The following is a 19,360-nucleotide window of genomic DNA, read 5'->3' as shown; positions in this document are numbered from 1 at the left end:
TCCCCATACATGCATTTTCCTATAGTTTTACTATTTTACTAGGATAAATTTACTCAAATAAAATCGTCAGATCAAAAGTTAACTCTCAAAATTCCGAACACCAAATTGTGCTCCAGACGGTACCCCAAAGCACACCCAGCATCACTGGTGTATGAGGTCACCCACCACTTACCTAAAGATCACAAGCCTAAAGATGACTTTTTAAGTCTTTGTGATGGGGACACTTGGCCAGCTCGGGTGGTGGAGCATGCAACTCTTGATCTTGGGGGCTGTGAGTTCGAGCCCCACACTGGGTGAAGAGATTATTTAACATAAAATCTTTTCTACAAAAGTCTTCCTGATGTTAATTTTGGAAGTAACCACGTCTTCAAAATGTAAAATTGTATAAAGTAAAGCAAAGAGATACCGTTTCTGTGAGTTTATGATCATCAAATTTTGGGGAGGAAAAAAACCCCAGAATTGTTAATTCACTCTCATTTTATCCACTGAGAGTAGAAGAAGAGATCAATTTAAATCAGAGTGGTATTCATTTATTAATTTCTTTTGGAATTTCCAATCTTTTTTCAGACACCCACCAGCATATTTCTCTCTCAATTCCAGACCTTATTTCTAGGGTCATTTTGTCACTTTCCAATCTAGATATGTTCTTCTAGCTCTTTAAAAGAAAAAGTATATGTTGATATTGTAATTACATGTCATTTTCATGCCTGTATCACATTTACCTAGCAGGTGTTTATCAATATATCTTTAAATTAGAGAATTTGAGTATCTTCCTGATGTCTGTCTTTAATATAGTACAAGGAATTTAAAAATAAGAACAGAGATATCAGGTACCAATTCATCTGTCTTCTTCAAGACAGATTTCACCTTCCCCAGCAAAGGAACAACACGATGTGCCCATTAGTCATCTGGATGTATTGAATACTTAAGATCTTGTCTAAATTCCTACATTCTCATACTTAGAACACAAAGATCCATACTCTTAATTTGATTTCTTTTGGCTGCTGAAGCCATACTGATGTTTTAAAAGCACAAATATGATGGCATCCCTCATGTGCTCACCCCCCCCCCAAACTCCCATGCCTTAAACCCCTCCATTATCTTCCCATTGTTTTTAAGCTAAAAACTAGAAGTCATGATGACTTAGAGAAGTTCTGCATATTTTGGGCCCCCCCAAAGACCTTCATCTCCCCACCCCCACATTGTGCTCCAGCCATCATTCTTTCCCCCTCCCCACAAGACTAAGCCAGATCATCCCCTCTTAAGACTTAAACTTTTACTTTAAGGAATTTGTTCTCCTAGCCCATCTATCTGCATGGCTTGAGCCTCTCCGGTAAAGACCTACAGAGGGGGGCTCCTGGGTGGATCAGTTAGTTAAGCCTCTGACTCTTGGTTTCGGCCCAGATCATGATCTCGAGGGTCATGAGATGGAGCCCCACATCGGGTTCCATGCTGGGTGTGGGACCTGCTTAAGATTCTCTCTCTCTCTCCCTCTCTCCCCTTGCCCCTCTCCCCCTCACACATACACGCTCTCTCTCAAAACAATAATAATAATAATAAAGACCCACAGAGGTCTTTGCTCAAATGCCATCTCATCCATAAGGCCATTCCTGACCACTTAACATTTCAGCCTCTGTCCCCACTCTGGGGCTCCCAATCCTGCTCCCTTGCTTTATTTTTCTTCAGGGCATTTCATCAGCATCTGACACCCTATACATTTTATTTTTATTTTTTGTTTGTTTGCTATAATGTAAGCTCAAGGGCGGGGGTGGAAAACCTTTTATTGTTTCCAGCTGTATTTCCAGAATCTATAACAATGTCTAAATTTGATAAATGCTCAATAAATTGTTATTGAATGATTGGCCAATGGACTGAATAATACAACGATGGGTGTGTAATGAAGGGATTGATTGGGGTAATAAAGTAGGTCATGAACTCTTCTAGAGTGGAGCATGGGAAAGTGTCACAAGAGTGATTACACAGTGTTGGGAGAAGGTAGTGAAATTTGATTGAGTTTTGTTCTCAGTCAAGTGTGTGGCCTTGGAGAAGTCACTTTATGTTTCTGTGACTCAGTTTCTTCACCTGATAATAGAGATAACCTGTCCTTCCTACTCCCAGAGTAGTATCAGTGGAGATAGGAGGATGAAAGGGCATTGCAAGTGTTATGCAAAGCTGAAGTTTTTTAAATGTCACTGTATTCCGCCTGAGTACAGCAGAGTGTTCCCCAAAGTAGAATTCTTATGTAATAATTTTCAGTTTCACCCAGATACCAATGAGTTTAGAAATTCTGATTAGTGGCTAACCTAGGAGAAATGAATATGGAACATTATTTAACAATGTGGTAAGAGGCAAAAACACATCCCCAATATCTATTAAGTTGACACATTAGTACTGACCATCTTCTAAGAGATTCATGATTTTGCCAAGTGATGATACTAAATTCATTCATTGATTCAGCAAAAATTCTGCAAGATAACAAGCCTCCTCCTTTTAATGTGGATTCACTCAGTTTCCATATAATGGTTTACACTGAGAATATTTTCACTTACAAAAAACATAACCGAAAGTCAGGTGCCAAATATCACCACTATTATTAAATACTTTGGGAAGTTCCTACAAATATAATAAAAAAGAAAATGAAAACAGTGAAACAGACACAATTACTTTCATTTGCAGCTAACATGATTGTAAATACCCAAGAAAGCTCAAGTAGCTCTAGCAAAAACTACTAGAATTAATAGGCTTTGAATGGTGGGAAATAAAATACATGCACACAAATTAGTAGGTCTTCACTATGATAGCAATAGCCAGCTAGAAATTTTATTAAAATACCCTTAATAGTACCTGTAAAAATTATTTTAAAGAGAAACTTGGGGAAAAAGCTTAGCAAGAAGGATACAAAAGCTACATAAAAAACTGTAATATTTCAGAGTACAGAAAAGAAGACCTGAATAAAGGGAGAAACATAGCAAATTCCTGAAAGAGAAAATTCTAGCATAAGAATTGTACACGCTCCAAAAATTAATATAGTTGATCCTCATTATTCACAGATTCTGTATTTATGAATGCACTTACTCAGGAAAATTTATTTATAACCCTAAAATCCATACTTGCGATGTTTTCCTGGTCATCTGCAGACAGGCACAGAGTGGCAAAAAATTTGAACCACCTGATAGACAGCTGAGGTCGAACTGAGAGTCACTCTGCCTTCTTGTTTCAGCTCTCATACCATAAATACGTCCTTTTCACATTTTTGTGCTTTTCAGCGGTGATTTCACTATTGCAAATCCCCCCCAAAATCATGCTGAAATGTTTTCTGCTATTCCTAAACACAGGAAGGCTATGATGTGCCTTAACAAGAAAATACAGGTGTTAAATAACCTTTGTTCAGGCATGAGTTATAGTGCTATTGACCATAAGTTCCATGCGAATGAATTGACAATATATATTAAATAAGGTGTCCATCTATAAGACACACATAAAACAAGGTTATATCTTGATTGGATGACAAAAATGATCGGCCAGACACTAGCAAGAACCTAACCCTGTATTTCCCCTTGGAGCAATGGGTCAATTTTCCCTAATTAGTTGTTGACAGTGGCTGTGTAGAGTATAATGGCCATCAATAACGAAATCCAACTATATTTAAACTAAGTGCATTTCCAAATAGAATCATGATGCTTTTTATTTTTTTATTTTTATTTTTTTTTAAGATTTTATTTATTTATGTGACAGAGAGACAGCCCTCGAGAGAGGGAACACAGCAGGGGAGTGGGAGAGGAAGAAGCAGGCTCCCAGAGGAGGAGCCCGATGTGGGACTCGATCCCCGAACGCCGGGATCACGCCCTGAGCCGAAGGCAGACGCTTAACAACTGCGCTACCCAGGCGGCCCATGATGCTTTTTAAATAGGATAAAATGATTTTGAAGACATTTTTGGAATAATAAATTCTACAAGAATATTTAAAATTATGAAATTGAAGAATAGTGGGAAGGGATGTTCTTCAACAGATATTAAAACTTACTATAGACCACTAGGAACGAACAGTATTATATAAAAAAGGAATGGGGGGCACCTGAGTGCCTCAACCGGGTAAGCGTCTGACTCTTGATTACAGCTCAGGTCATGATCTCGGGTCATGGGATTGAGCCCTGCATCTGGCTCTGGGCTGAGTATGGAGCCTGCTTGAGATTCTCTCTCTCCCTCTCACTCTGCCCCTCCTCACTTGCTCTCTCTCTCTCTAAAAAAAAATAAAATAAAAAAATAAAAAATGGAGTGGGCATGTAGAACTGAGGTCAAGAATGATTGATCTAAGCATAAATGAGCCCCCAACATATGGTAAAGTGGTGTTTTGATTCACTAAAAAAAAGGGGGGATGCGTAATTGGCTATCCATCTGAAAGAAAACAAACTGGCCCTTATTTCTTCATCCCATAAACTAAAATAAATTCCAAATTGTTTGAAATTTTAATGTAAAAATCATTTAAAAATAGTAAACCTGGGATTGGAAGAGATCTTCCTAAGCAAGACAGAAAAACAAGGAATCACAAAGTAATAAGACACAGATATGATAACATGCATTTTCCTGTGGTCAGTGATATAAAGAAAATCAAAAGATCAACCTGAAACTTAGAAAAACATTTTCACTAATAAAACAAACTACATTATAGAAAGACATCTGCATATTGATAAGAAAAACTCAAAAAGAAGGAGAGGGAGGAGGAGGGCGAAATGAGGAAGAAGAGAATGAGGAAGAGGGTAAGGAGAAAAATCAACCAAGCACATAAATAGGCAAGCGCAGAAGACATATTGCAAATGGCCATTAGACACACAGACGCACTCTCAACCCCACTAGCGGTTAGAAAGATGTGAATTAAAGGCACGATGAGCTGTCATCATTTTGTGCAGCAGAGTGCTGCAGATGACAGGGGTAACAGCATCCAGTGGCAGTGAATATGGAAGAGGACAGGTGCCTTTGAAATGTAATAGGAGTACAAGTAGCCGCAGACCTTTCAGAAAATAGTCCGAACAATAGTCATTCATTTATTCATTCAATTAATCTTTAGCCAACACTTTTCTAAGCACTTGGGATATGTCAGGGACAAAGATCTCTGCCTTCATAGAGCCTTCATTCTAGTGGGGAGACCAGAACAATAATAATAATAAGTATAGAATTGAATTCTATAGTACATTCGAAGTTATAAATACTAAAGTAAAAGAAAAAAGAAGAACCAGGTAAGAGATATCCAGATTTAGAGGAAGAATTGACAGCAAATTCATTTATATAGGGTGATCATAGTGGACCTCTGTGAGAGGTAACATTTGAACAATGCCTTGAGGGAGGTGAGGGGGTAAGTAATACAGGTATCTGAGAAAAGCCTGCTGCAAATTGAGGAGACAAGCAGTTCAAAGTGGGAGTGTGCTTGGCGGGTCCAAGGAACAGCGAGGAAGCCAGTGTGGCAGACTGCAACAAAGAGGAGATGCTGAGAATAGTCTAGAGGGAAGGCAGGCGTGGGGGCAAGAATAGAAGCAAGGTCACGTAATAACTTTCTAAATGTTCGTCTAGTGTTTCTATTTTGAACGTTGAATTTAAATTTCAGTCCATTTGGAATTTATTTTAGCAAGGGTCTGGCTTTGCTTTCTTTCAGATGCATAGCCAATTATGCTATCTTTTCCCCCACTTAATTAAAATACCAACTTTGTCACATATTAGATTTCCTTATATACTTGGATCAACTAAGAGAATTTATATTCCCTTCCTCAGATCTATGGGTCAATTCTTGTATCTATCCCAATCTATATGGTCATGGCGGTGTTACAGTAAGTAGAAGGAGAAATCAGCTGCCATCTGAAATAGGGAGATTGCAGGTGGAGCGGGTTTGGGAGGAGTGACCAGGAGTTCAGTTTTGGGGTATGTTCAGATGGATATGTCTCCGACGTCCGCATGGAGATGTTGAATAGGCAGTTCCCCATTCATGGCTGGAATCTGGGCAAACGTCTCCCGGAGGTACAGATTTGGCAGTTGTTGACATCGATGGTTCGTTAAGCCATGAGATTGTATGAGATCACCAAGGAGAGTGTAGACAGGGAAGAGGGGAGGATAGAGGATTGGGCCCTACAACAGTCCACACTACAAAGCTGGAGAACAGAAGAAGAGCTGGCAGGGGAGACTGAGAAAGATGAATGATCTGGGAGGAAAACCAAGAAAATGAGGAATCGTAGAAGGTAGGTAAATAAAGTGTTTTAAGGAGGGGAGCATGGTCTATTCTGTCAAATGCTGCTGCTAGGGCAAGTAAGAATTGGCCTTTGGATTTTGCAATGAGGGAATCATTGACAACCTCAAAAAGAGCAGGGTAGGACAGCAGTAGTAAAAAAAAAAAAAATCAGACTAGAGGTGGTTTAAGAGAGAATGGGAGCTGAGGAATTGAAGATACCAAGCACAATTCTTTCCAGGATTTGTTGCAGTAGAGGGAGCAAAGAGATAGGGTAGGTGGCAGTGTGCCTGACATGAAGAGAATGTTTTGTGATGGAAAAAGTAACAGCATGTTTGAGTACTGAAGGGGATGATCCTATGGGAATGAAAGCACCACTACATAGTAAATAAGGACACACATGTTAGCACTGGAGGGGTGGGGCAATAAACCAGAAAGAACCTAAGGGTCCACCAGTAGAAAAATGGCGGAACACACATGATACAGACAGACAACAGAATATAATGAGTCCACTTAAATGAACAAATTTAAGCACCTATCTATGAGACTAGAGGACATTCATCATCATCCATTAGCGAAAAGGGCAAGTGGCAGAAGAGTGTGCATATAATGTCATTTTTGTTCCAAAAACAAGTTCAATATATACTTGATGCTTGTATGAGTACAGAAAACGGTATGGAACAAACCAAAGGTATCAACATGATCTCACGCGGGGGAGGAAGAGAGTGTGTCACTCAAAGATGTGCGACAAGGAAGTCAGGCATTATCCCCAAATGCCCCGCTGCTTAAACACATAATTAAGTGTACCACATAATAATCACTTCTCTCCCTGTGCGCTCATCACATTCTGTAGAAATAAAATCCCATTATGTCAATAACAATCGTAATGATCATCTGCTCATTAAGTGTGAAGTCTCTGTGAGCAGGGAGTTCTCTGCTTTTATTTTTCATATTTTATCTCAATTATTCAAGATGATAAGATACTTTAAAATAGTTTTTGAATAAAGAAATGAAACTAAGTGGAACTGTATAAAACTGTATAAAATGCCTGACCTTAAACCAATCTGCTCTATTCTATGTTCTTTCCAATTTGACACACCTGTGCACAGAACCCCTAGTATCTGACCTGAACAGGATGACCTGGGGGACTTTATGCAGCCATCCCTAAGTTTCTTTGCATTCTCATTTCTAGATTGTCAAGAAGGAGGGCAGGAAATAGAATCTCCATTTCCATCATTGGCTGATTGCTCTCTATCACCTAAGCAGTTGGACGGGAAAAAGCATAGAAAAACAACAACAAAAAGTCATGCTACTTTAATGCTATTTTGAGTATCAAATTTAATATGATTTAATATTTTCTAAAAAGACTTTCCTCAATGTCATACCTGATAATGAAATGTTATTACAATGTCTTATAAAACTCTGCTTTATAGCAGGATTTCTATTCAGTACAGTAGCTCTGAAGAACCAATATATGGAAGTTGGACTAGCCCAGTGGAAACAGCAGCCACAGAGCCTTCCAAACAAGTATCTCCAACAATATCTCGGGCTCAGCACACTGATAACAGCAGCCCACATCACCAGGTGAGTCCAAAAGGGAAAAAAACCAATGCACAGTCTGGACCACTTTGTACGGATGCAGTGGGATTCAGTGTGGTGTGCGGAATATTTTCAAGATGTTAACGTGATCAAAGAAAATATTGTTTAAAATAATTTTTTATCTCCAATCATAAGGTGTTACATATCTATTATGGAATATTTGGAAAAGCTAGCAAAGAGCAAAGAACAAAATTATAATTAAAAAACCATGATATAACCACAATTTTAATATTTTTCTTAAGCTTTTTCTTTTAATTCCAGTATAGTTAACATACAGAGTTATATTAGTTTCAGGCGTTCAATCACAATATAGTGATTGTCTAGAATTCAACAATTCTAGACATTACTCAATGCCCATTGAGATAAGTGTACTCTTTACTAATATTAATATATTAATATTAATACATTAATATTTTGGTGTCCTTCTTTCCCTGCAAATACTTTTGATATAGTTTACATCATACTGCGGAACGTATTGTTGCTAGAGTTCGGTATCAGTGTAGGTTTTATTGTGAGCATTTCCCATCGCCGTTACGATTCTTCAGACACTTTGTTGTGCGATTTTTATTTAAACGGATGTAACATTATTTATTTAACCCCTTTTCCGTTGATTTGAATTATTCCCAATTTTTGTTAGAATTTAAAATTTTACTATTGAAATCTTTGTACCTTATTCTTTGAATGTGATTCCGCAAATAGTTGGGAAGGGTATATTTCTTTAAGTGGGATCACTAGGATGAGAAGTGGGGAGACTTTTAAGACTCTTCACACTTAACTGCAAAATTACTGTTCAGAAATGATACACCAAACTGCACTGACAGTGAATTCAAGTAACTATCTCTCTTGATCCTTGTTACTGTTACTTGTAACTTGTTGCTGTCACCAAATTTTGAATTTTGTTACTTTTATGAGCAGAGTATATTTTATTTGCCTTAACGTGCATTTCTTCTTCATGTAGAAGACAGTTGTATTTGCTCTTCTGTCAGTGTCCTCTGCCCAGTTTTACCAATGCATCAGTTGTTTTATTAATGTATTTGAACTTTTAAAACTTTAGCTACGGGAAACCTTTCTTCATGGTGATTTCCTTTTAGTCAAATTTATAATGTAACTTTCTATATAGACATTTTTAATTCCTATGAAAATATTATTAATCTTTTCCTTTCTGACTTCTTACACAGTTTCATGCTTGGAAAATTTCCTGCATTAAAAAAATCAAATGAGCCTTCAGTTGTCTTGCTATAACATGGATTGATTTCTTTGAGGGAGGGAGGGTATCAACGTGGCTTAATTTTTTTCGACATTTAAGGTTTAAATCTACCTGGCTTTTATTTTGATGCATGTTAGAAGGTAAGGGGATTCCCCTACTACTACTTTTTTGCTTAAATAGTCAATTCTTCAGGCAACCCCCAATAAAATCAGAACTTGGACATAAGGTCCAGTCCTTCCCCCACTTCCCCAGGCAGAAGCAGAACTGAAACGATGTTTAATCCGTGTGGCTGGGGGAGGGTGGTGGAGAGGCGAGTCTAGGACTTCCTCTTCTGGTGACTTGCTGACATCGTTATTTCGATCTTCTTAAGTTTTAGCTATTATTAAACAATTATTCATCTAGAAGAACTTTAAAAACATTTCTAAGATGCCAAGTTAATCTTACTGGTATTTTGGTTTGATTTGCATAAAACCTGTATTTTGAGGTGCAAACACCTGTCAGTGACGGTCGTATGTGGCTTACTTCTTACCAGTCTAGGTTTCTCACTGAGGGCACCTGGCTCTTTTATGCTTATTGTTCTTATTTTGAATAAAGACCTTTCCCATTGTACCTTTTTCTTAATTATTGATGATGGTATATTGGAAAGTTACGGATTTTTTAGTGGTTTTCTTATAAAGAGAAATGCTTCTGAACTCTCTTCATAATTTCAAATACTGGTTTAGTTTGACTCTCTTGCTTCTAACTAAACAATCATACGGTCTGAGGGGGGAAGATATTTTGGTCTCTTTCTTTCCAATATTTAAACCTCTCATGTCTACTGCATGTCTTCATTCCTGAGAGAATCTGAATTTTCCAGAACAATACTGAATAATGCAAGAGATGACGGGGCAGCTTCTTTTACTTTAAATGGGAGGAGATTTAATGAGGGCATTTCTGTCATGCTTCTCCATTAAATATGGCGGTGTTAGTTGCTGGATTAAAATTCCTTTTAATTTGGCAGAAGTCATTTTCTTTTCTATCCCTTTAATTTTTGTGTGGGGGGGAGATAGGCAATCAGAAGTGATTTTGAATTTATTTATTTATTTTAAGTCTCTTGTAGCCTCATTTGAAATGATCTCATGTTTCCTCTTATTGGGAGCATTGCACCGGTATTCCCTGAGAGGCAACACTCCCGGCATTGCTGAAATCAACAGCTGTATTTGTTCCTAGTGGATCACTCTTTAAATACAACTTAAATCTGCTTTGCTTATTTTTTATTTAGAATCGCAACATTTATGAGTCAAAATGGTCTCTCTGTCTCTCTTCAATACTGTCTTTGTCAATTTTGAGCATTTTCAGCAGCTACTCATTTTTCATCTTCTCTTGTGTTTGAAGCAGTTTATCTAAGATAAGAACTATTTTATTTTTTTAAAGATTTATTTATTTATTTATGTGAGAGAGAGAGAGCGGGCGCGCACAAGCAGGGGGAGGGGTAGAGGGAGAAGGAGACAGAGAGACCACAAGACTCCCCGCCCAGTGCAGAGTCCAATGCAGGGCTCCAACCCATGACCCTGAGATCACGACCTGAGCTGAAATGAAGAGTCGCACAGTCACCTATCTGAGCCACTCAGGTGCCCCAGAACTATTTATTTCTTAACAATTGCCAGAATTTAAGAGTAAAACCCTAGGACACTGGAGCCTTTATAATATTTAGATAAATTTTTCTCTTTCTTCAAAATTAATCATCTATTAATGCTTTCTTCAGTTAACTTTGATAATTTAATTTTCTTGAGAAAATTATTTACTCCAACAAGATTTTCAAATTGGCTAAGTAAGGTATTTTAAACTTATCATTTTATTTCTAAAATTTTCACATTTCTATTCTAATTCACTCAAATATGCTCAACTTTAACCCCAAAAGAATTAAAGTCACATTTGTATCAGAAGGATCAAATCAATATCTATTAAGAAAACCTATATTCTCAGAATACATACCTACTGGTCAGTCTTTGGCCTATTTCATACCATCAGTTGCAGAGTTTTTCATGAAGAGCAGCATGTATAAGGTTAATCTGATGTTTGCAGGCGTGAAGTTCATTGTAAATATTCTCTCCAGCTAAAAACTAAGAATTAATGGCTACAATGGTACACACAATTAGTTATGTGTATTGTTCTTTGTGGCATGTTTTAGAAGAGTCAGTATTAACACCCTTAGGAAGAGACAAAACCGACCCTTGTTTACAGGTAGCTGAGCAACATGAATTTTCTCTTACCTGTTGCTCCCCAAAGTGGGCAGTTCTCACCCCAACAGTACAAGTCCCCTTTGCAAACAGTCACCTGGATTGTCCACTTAGCGGACCAAGTTCAGATTTGAGGGGACTGTTGCTAAGTCTACATCCTAAAGGTAAGCGGCATTCAACTTTGATGTCTTTAAAGATTTTTTTTTTATTCGACAGAGATAGAGACAGCCAGCGAGAGAGAGAGAGAGAGAGAGAGAGAGAGAGAGGGAACACAAGCAGGGGGAGTGGGAGAGGAAGAAGCAGGCTCATAGCAGAGGAGCCTGGTGTGGGGCTCGATCCCATAACGCCGGGATCACGCCCTGAGCCGAAGGCAGACGCTTAACCACTGTGCCACCCAGGCGCCCCAACTTCCATGTCTTTAAATTACTCCAGTGTTCATAGATACGAAGTCTCTGCCCCCAAACGTGCCCATATAACTAACTTACAGATAAAGATTCCTTCTGCCCGTACGGGCCTTAGCAACACAATGTGATGCTATTCAAAAGTGGGGTGTGGTGGGGTGGGGAGGGAGGAAAACCAGTGCATCCACACATAAGGAAAATGTCAGGAAATTTGGAAGGGAAGAGACGAGAAAGAAGAAAAAGAATCCCAATGAAATTTTTCCATCAAAGGAATTAGAAATGTCATCTTGGTTGTGTGTGTGTGTGTGTGTGTGTACACTACGGTCTGCAAATACTTTATCATGTTTTCAATCAGTTGTTTATTTGCCCTCAGGTGTGTGACTGCACTGGTAGGCGTTCCCCCCAATCAGTGTAATCAGTACAGTCTGATCCTAAGGAAGGTCTTCAAAATAGTATCTGGAATGCTTTTCAATCACCCAAGAAAAATTAAAGTTCCCATGCTGCAGTCGTGCTGGGGAGAAGCGTGAGCCGAGACTAGAGCCTGCGGACACCCACCCCCCCCCCACCCCCCCCCCCACCCCCCAGCGACCAGAGGCCGGCTTGCACGTTAACCATTCCTAGCGGGAGGGGAGCCGCCGCAGGCCTCGCGCGCCCCCTCCTGGACGCCCGGCAGAGCGCTGCGCTTACACATGCGGGGACGCGGTAAAAAGCTCCTCTAGCGCCCGCTTTGAATAAAAAAGGAAGAAGAACCATTTTCACACTTCAGCCTTTTTTCCACTTTTACGTTTCTTCTTCCCGAAGGAGGAAATGTAACAGAGGTTCTGCTGTTGGGTTTCTCTCCTTTACTTCACTCTCCTTTCATTCCGTCTCACGTCTTTCGTGTTTGTAATTGCTACAGCCTCTTATTCATGCAGTACATTTCTTCCTTCGATTAAAAACAACAACACATTTTTAGGGGCTCCTGGGTGGCCCTGTCGGTTAAGAGGCTGTCTTGGGCTCAGGTCGTGATCCCAAGGTCCTGGGATTGAGTCCTGCATCCGGCTGGCTCTCTGCTCAGCGGAAAGCCTGCCTCTCCCTCTCCCTCTGCCTGCCGGACCCCCTGCTTGTGCTCTCTCTCTCTGTCAAATAAATGAAATCTTAGAAAGAAAAGAAAAGAAAGAAGAGAAGAAAAAGGAAAGGAAAGAAAGGAAAGAAGGAAAAGAAAAAGAAAGGAAAGAAAAGAAAGAACATTTTTAATTATACAAATAAGACCTGAATTAGTTTGCCTTATAACAAGTTAAAATATTGCAGATAAAGGCAAAGTCTTTTTCAACCATGATTCCCAACCCAGGTCGAGTTCCCACTTCCACGGAGGTAAAACGGTTGTAGTGATCTTTTGTTTGCAGGGTATGTATGCGTTTTCAAAGACGCGTACGTGTGCGTGTGCGTGCGTGTGCGTGCCCAAAGGGCGTGGAAAACGGCTAGTATCGATTCAGCTTAAAAGCTGAGACTCCTGGGGCGCGTGGGTGGCACAGTCGTCAAGCGTCTGCCTCCGGCTCAGCGCGTGATCCCCGCGTTCTGGGATCGAGCCCCACATCAGGCTCCTCCACTGGGAGCCTGCTTCTCCCTTTCCCACTCCCCCTGCTTGTGTTCCCTCTCTCACTGGCTGTCTCTCTGTGTCACATAAATAAATAAAATCTTAAAAAAAAAAAAAAAAGGATTCAGGCTCACCTGTCATTCACTTATAAAAAAAAAAAACCAAAAACCTGAGACTCCTGCCCGCATATGTAAGCTCAAGGAGGCAGGTAGAGCTTGGTCTGCTGCAGCGTTGCCTGGACTTTTGAAAAACTGGAAACAGCCTCACGTCGGTCAGTTGAGAATGACTAACTGAACCATAGGACCTGTTCTATGATGACCCATGGTAGGCCCGCATGTGCTAACCTGAAATGCTTCTCAACTGCCCAACGATGCATGCCACATGATAACATTGATATTAATAATATAAAGTTCACTGATTCAAAACAATGCGAGGCATTGGAAGCTGTTTGAGCATTTGAGTGAAGTAGCAGATGGGCCCAGGTCACTCAGAGGGGACACAGAGTGCACACCAACCAGAGTGTGACTTTATGTCTATAGGTCAGCTCCTTCTTCCTGCCCTTCGATCTTCCTTTTTCAGGCCGTTCCCCTAGACCAATGTTCCCAAGGTGGCCAGCCCCTCTTCACCTCTTTCGCAGGAAGGAGATGAGGCCACAGAGTGTAGGCACGGCTGCTTATTACATAGAGTAATGAAATCCAATCTCCCATCCAGAACGGTAGGAGCCAAGGGCCGGTACACGGTGCCCCAGGAGCTGGGCCAGGCTGGGTCAGGTCAGGACTAGCACTTGGGTGCCATTCAGGGAGCAGAATGTGATGTGAGGAGAGGCAAGGTTTGGGGAGAAAATCCTCAGTGAGAGCTGAGCTGATCACTATTAATTCTCAGAGCCTTGGTGACTTCAAAGAGAAGCGGCAACTCCAGGTACACATCCATGCGGAAAACAGTGGAAAGATGAGAAAGTTTAAGTAGAAGGTGGCGGATAGAAGGGAAGGAGTTCTTTCTTCTTTTTTTAAGATTTTATTTATTTATTTGAGAGAGAGATCATAAGCTGCGGGAGGGGCAGAGAGAGAGGGAGAAGCAGACTCCCCGCTGATCAGGGAGCCTGATGTGGGGCTCAATCCCAGGACCCTGGGATCAGGACCTGAGCCAAAGGCAGATCATTAACCGACTGAGCCACCCAGGCGCCCCTGAAGGGAAAGATTTTTTGAGCCAAGGAGAAGAAAGTGATTCAGCTGTCTTTTGTAGAAGCCTTTGGGGAAGGAGGTTTTCTGGGCAGGAACCTAACTTAAGCAAAGGACTATTGCCATGGATTTTTGAAACCTAAAAATCTTGTTAATGTTGAAATCCTGTAAAGAAAAGCATCATATAAAAATGAGATCGTGAATCTGCATTGTGAGCATATGAACATCGGCATCATTGTATCTGAACCAAAACCTAACACCGTTCACTTTTTGAGTATATGTAATTAATATGTATTATAAATAGAATTTATACAGATAATTATCATGTTCCTATGGTGAATTTTTAGGAATGTGGCTTAAATTCAAACCAAAAGCCAAAGATTTATTTTCTGTACTTCTTGCTTTAGAGTGTGGCCAGCATCAGGAATGAACTGTGGAGAACTCATGAGTCCATTAACGCACTCCGCAAGGAAAGAAGGTAGGACCGACGTGTGAATGCACAAACACGGACAACAGAGACAAACCAAAAGCATTTCCCCTCTGCTTTTATGGGAAAAAAATTCTACAATGTTATCACCATGCTTTTTTTTTTTTTTAATTTAGAAGAAATTCCTTAAACAGAGAAATAGTAAGCCCAATAGGAAGGTAATAGGGGACATTGGCTCTGTTCGAGTTGTTAAGGATAACATAAATCATCTGGCTAATTATATCAAGATTGGGGGATGGTGGGGAACAGCATGGGAAAAAGAGAGAAACTGTTATCACTGGTGGTCATTATAAGCACAACACTGCCTTAAAAATCTGTCCAGAGATGACTACTAAGAATGTATCTTTGTTGTCTGCTATCAAATCCCTGGGCTGACTCCCCTGTGAAAAATCCATCATAAAGATACATTTGAAACTCCAATTATGATCAAGGATTTTAGAGTCAGACTCCCATTTCACCTGAATAGTTTGAGGGCTCTCCCTTCAGAGATGCCCACTTTGGGCGGGACCCCAAACAAATTCCAAGACCTCTTCAAGATCCTGGAAATTGGTACTTGGTAATTAGGAATTTCAAAGATTCTAACATTGAGAAATCTTGTTGCATTTCCCATCAGTGACATAATTTCTACAAATTCCACAAATATGCCAACCACACTGATTAAAGATAAGATTGTACTTTACTCAGCCCATTTTAATTAATTAATTAATTAATTAATTAATATACTCCACAACAGGGACTGGTTTAGGCCTGGGCTGGCAGGTATATGGCAACAAAGAAGAAAAAAGTTGCCAGAATAAAGAGGCAATAAGTAATTATTAAGTAATAGAGTAGTTAATATATGTCACATGTCATATAATGTGACTGTCTAGAGGTTTGAAAACTGGAGACCAAGTCCAAAATCTCAGATCGTATCAAGCTCTGTAGCAATTAGCCATGGAGACAAAAAAAAGTAGGGAACTGGGGCGCCTGGGTGGCACAGCGGTTAAGCGTCTGCCTTCGGCTCAGGGCGTGATCCCGGCGTTCTGGGATCAAGCCCCACATCAGGCTCTTCCGCTATGAGCCTGCTTCTTCCTCTCCCACTCCCCCTGCTTGTGTTCCCTCTCTCGCTGGCTGTCTCTATCGCTGTCAAATAAATAAATAAAATCTTAAAAAATAAAAAAGTAGGGAAGGAAATGGGAGGTGTTGGAGGTGAGGTTGGGGGTCCTGGTTTGCAGTTTCAAGTAGGACAATCAGGGGTGGTCTCATTGCAAATACGATGGTGAGTGATGACTTGAAGGCTGTGAGAGGTAAGGAGGGAGAACCTGGGGAAGGAGGGTTCCAGGCAGAGAGGCCAAAGAGCAGACTCCCAGGGGAGGACATGCCTGGTGTGTCCAGCGTAGCCAAGAGCTCTGTGTGGCTGCAAGGCAGTGAGTGAGCAAGAGGAGGCAGAGAGCGGGTGAGAGAGGAAAGGGGGTGTTGGCCCACTGTTGGGACTTGTCTGCCTCTGAAGGACTTTGGCTTATTCTAAACAAGGAGGGGGACCATTGGAGAGTTTTGAGCAGAGGAGTGACATGATCTGGATTATGTTTTATTTTATTTTTTATTATTATTTGGTTTGTGTGTGTTTGTTTATTTAAATGTTTTAAAAGAATTGCCCTGACTGCTTGGCTCATTCTTAAACCAATAAACCACTAGACTTAGGAAGAGAAGCCAAAACAGACCCACAGTTCATGAATTGCCTGCCTTGTTGTCCCTTCCCTGTCCTGGTCAGGTGTTAGGTGTTTAGCCATGACATGTATGTTGTCGTTCTAAACAGAGTGATTCCAGACAAAGGGATAACAAATCAAGTCAGGATTCAAATTTAAGTAGCCAGTGCAGGTATGCTGTCAAGAGGACTCCATAACAGGCATCATGAGTTCTCCAAAACACTTCTAATGCCAGTGAAAGGCCAGCAGTGCATGGCGAACGGTCGAACTGATCAATGTGAAATAATAGCGGAGGCACAGAAGCCTCCAGCGTCTTCGCCCACAGAGAGGACTCACAGCACATTTCGCTAGGGAGCTAGTTAGTGTGTTGGCCTCTTGCCCTTCCGACTCACTCAAACGTGTCCTCTTTGCAGGTTCCTTAAAAAACAGTTCAACCAATACAAAGACAAGTTGCAAGCCATCTATGCCTCGCAGGAAGAAAAAAGTTGCAGATTTGAAACCAAGATTCACAGACTTACAGCGAGCCAGGATAGCCTGCGGACCCAGCTACAGCAGATGGGGCAGGATCTCCAGGTATGAAGTGTGGGAGACCCTGGCCATCCGGACCACCCGGAAATCAGACCTCAAATTCTCTGGCAGTGGGAGGACTTCAGCCTGAAGCTTCTCACCTCACTTTGACCAGCCCTTCTCTTTCCCTCTTCTGTCCAGACCCTCACCTCCTCCCACTTTCATCCTCCGCACTATATCCTTCCCCTTCTTGAAGGCAGTGCCACTTGAAGAATTGGCGGCACCATATTTGTGCCATTAGAAACTACGGATCTAGAGTAAAGCGGTCCTTTCCAGCTTTGATGCTTAGCCTCTTGGTATCTGCATCCTTTTTTACACTCTTAAAAAATTTTGAGGATCTCAAGGAGCTTTTGTGGGTTGTAACTATTGGTCTTTACCACGATAAAAATTAAAAGTGAGAAGTGGCTTAAAAGTGTATTAATTTAGGGGCGCCTGGGTGGCACAGCGGTTAAGCGTCTGCCTTCAGCTCAGGGCGTGATCCCGGCGTTATGGGATTGAGCCCCACATCAGGCTCTTCCACTATGAGCCTGCTTCTTCCTCTCCCACTCCCCCTGCTTGTGTTCCCTCTCCCGCTGGCTGTCTTTATCTCTGTCGAATAAATAAATAAAATCTTAAAAAAAAAAAGTGTATTAATTTAAATATGAAATAAACCCATTATATATGTAACAATTTTAAACAGTAACTACATATTTAAAAAGAAAACCTTAGAAGAGTGACACTGTTTTATATTTTTTTTTACAAATTTCTTTAATCTCTGGCTTAATAAAAGACAGATTTTTCATAGCTATTTCATTCAATCTGTTGCAAGATGTTTTCATTGAAGTACATGAAGAAATCTGGCCTCACAGAGATTTGCAGTTGAAAAAGAATAAGAGTTTAATAGTCTTTTCAAATCATCGAAGATCTTTTTCTTCGGTCGTACACAACACATAATAAGTGCTTGTTTCTTGAAGGATAGTTGCAGCATTATATCTGGAACCATACCTTCTCACACTCTGTTTCATTAAAATACAGTGTTCTGTTGTGCTCTTTGAATGAATCTTCTACCCATGCTTTTGCAGCATGATACACTGGTAATTTGGAAGTTCACTGAGCTATGCCAAACTTCCTAATGCTCATTATACAATATCCACCGCCCCCCCCCCCCCCGCCTAAAAAAAAAACACATTCATTAATATCACCGTTAACCTCATCAGGAAAGTCTTTAGGAATTAGAAAGCTGTTATGCACATGGTGGTGGATGCAAGTTTTCTGAAATTCTGATTTTTGCTTAAAAACTCAACTGTTAAAATTGGCAATACATACTGTCAATTGTGTCCTTACTGTGCCAATCTCACTTCACCCATTTTTGAGAAAATATTTGCCAAATAGCCAAGTCTGAATAACAGTCCGCAAGTCATTCTTTCACATAGAAGGCAACTTTTGTGTTTCAATAATATTAAAGGTATTTTACACACTTCCCATTTCATCATATACAATATTAAAAAGACAAGTTATGATTCAGAAAAGTAAGAGTTTTTGTTAGACCTTCAAGGATATTCTTGGGGCGCCTGGGTGGCTCAGCCAGTTAGGTGTCTGCCTTCGGCTCAGGTCATGATCCCAGGGTCCTGGGATGAAGCCCTGTGTTGGGCTCCCTGCTCAGTGGGGAGTCTGCTTCTCCCTCTCCCTCTGCCCTCCCCTTTTGCTTGTGCTGTCTCTTGCTTTCTCTCTCTCTCTCTCTCAAATAAGTAAAAAAAGTCTTCAAAAGAAAAAGGGGTATTCTGAAGTGGACCTCGTTGTTGTTATTTGGTTGGTGGAGTTTTAGCTGGGAGAGCACGATGTGAAGAGCACCGTGACCACCAATGCTGTTTGGTGCTGCCTTGCTTTGTACTAAGGCACCAACAAATTGAGCCTTACCTACTTTTGACTTTTCACCATCCGGGCAAATGTCAACACAGTGACCATCTAAGTATCATTGTGAAAATAATTTTGACCTCACAGGCCTCTAAAAGAGTCTTAGGGATTTCTGGGAGTCTGTGGACCACACTTGGAATTGTGGTTTGTAGGAAGCATACGCCCTAGATTTTATACCTATGGCCTATTATGAACCCCCCCTCCCCAACATACCTACCTAGGTGGATCATTATGAACATGTTTTATCATAATGCATTTTAGCTACCAATTCAATATATGCTGATGTTCTCAGAAATTCCTTATGAGGGGCGCCTGGGTGGCTCAGTCGTTAAGCGTCT

The 19,360-nt window shown here is 40.6% G+C and overlaps 1 protein-coding gene across 1 annotated transcript in view; it reads left to right on the top strand.

The window, feature by feature from the left end:
- Positions 1–19,360, top strand: part of DYTN (dystrotelin) — a 50,228-nt gene that overhangs the window by 22,262 nt on the left and 8,606 nt on the right. The window contains exon 10 of the mRNA XM_026492100.4: positions 16,976–17,135. Coding sequence (XP_026347885.2) covers positions 16,976–17,135 — 160 coding nt within the window. The remainder of the gene's footprint in view (positions 1–16,975; positions 17,136–19,360) is intronic.

The sequence above is a fragment of the Ursus arctos genome, unplaced genomic scaffold (assembly GCF_023065955.2).
Source record: "Ursus arctos isolate Adak ecotype North America unplaced genomic scaffold, UrsArc2.0 scaffold_1, whole genome shotgun sequence".
Taxonomy (NCBI): Eukaryota; Metazoa; Chordata; class Mammalia; order Carnivora; family Ursidae; genus Ursus; species Ursus arctos.
Note: the sequence above shows the minus strand (reverse complement) of the source record. Positions and strands in the feature narration are given on the sequence as shown.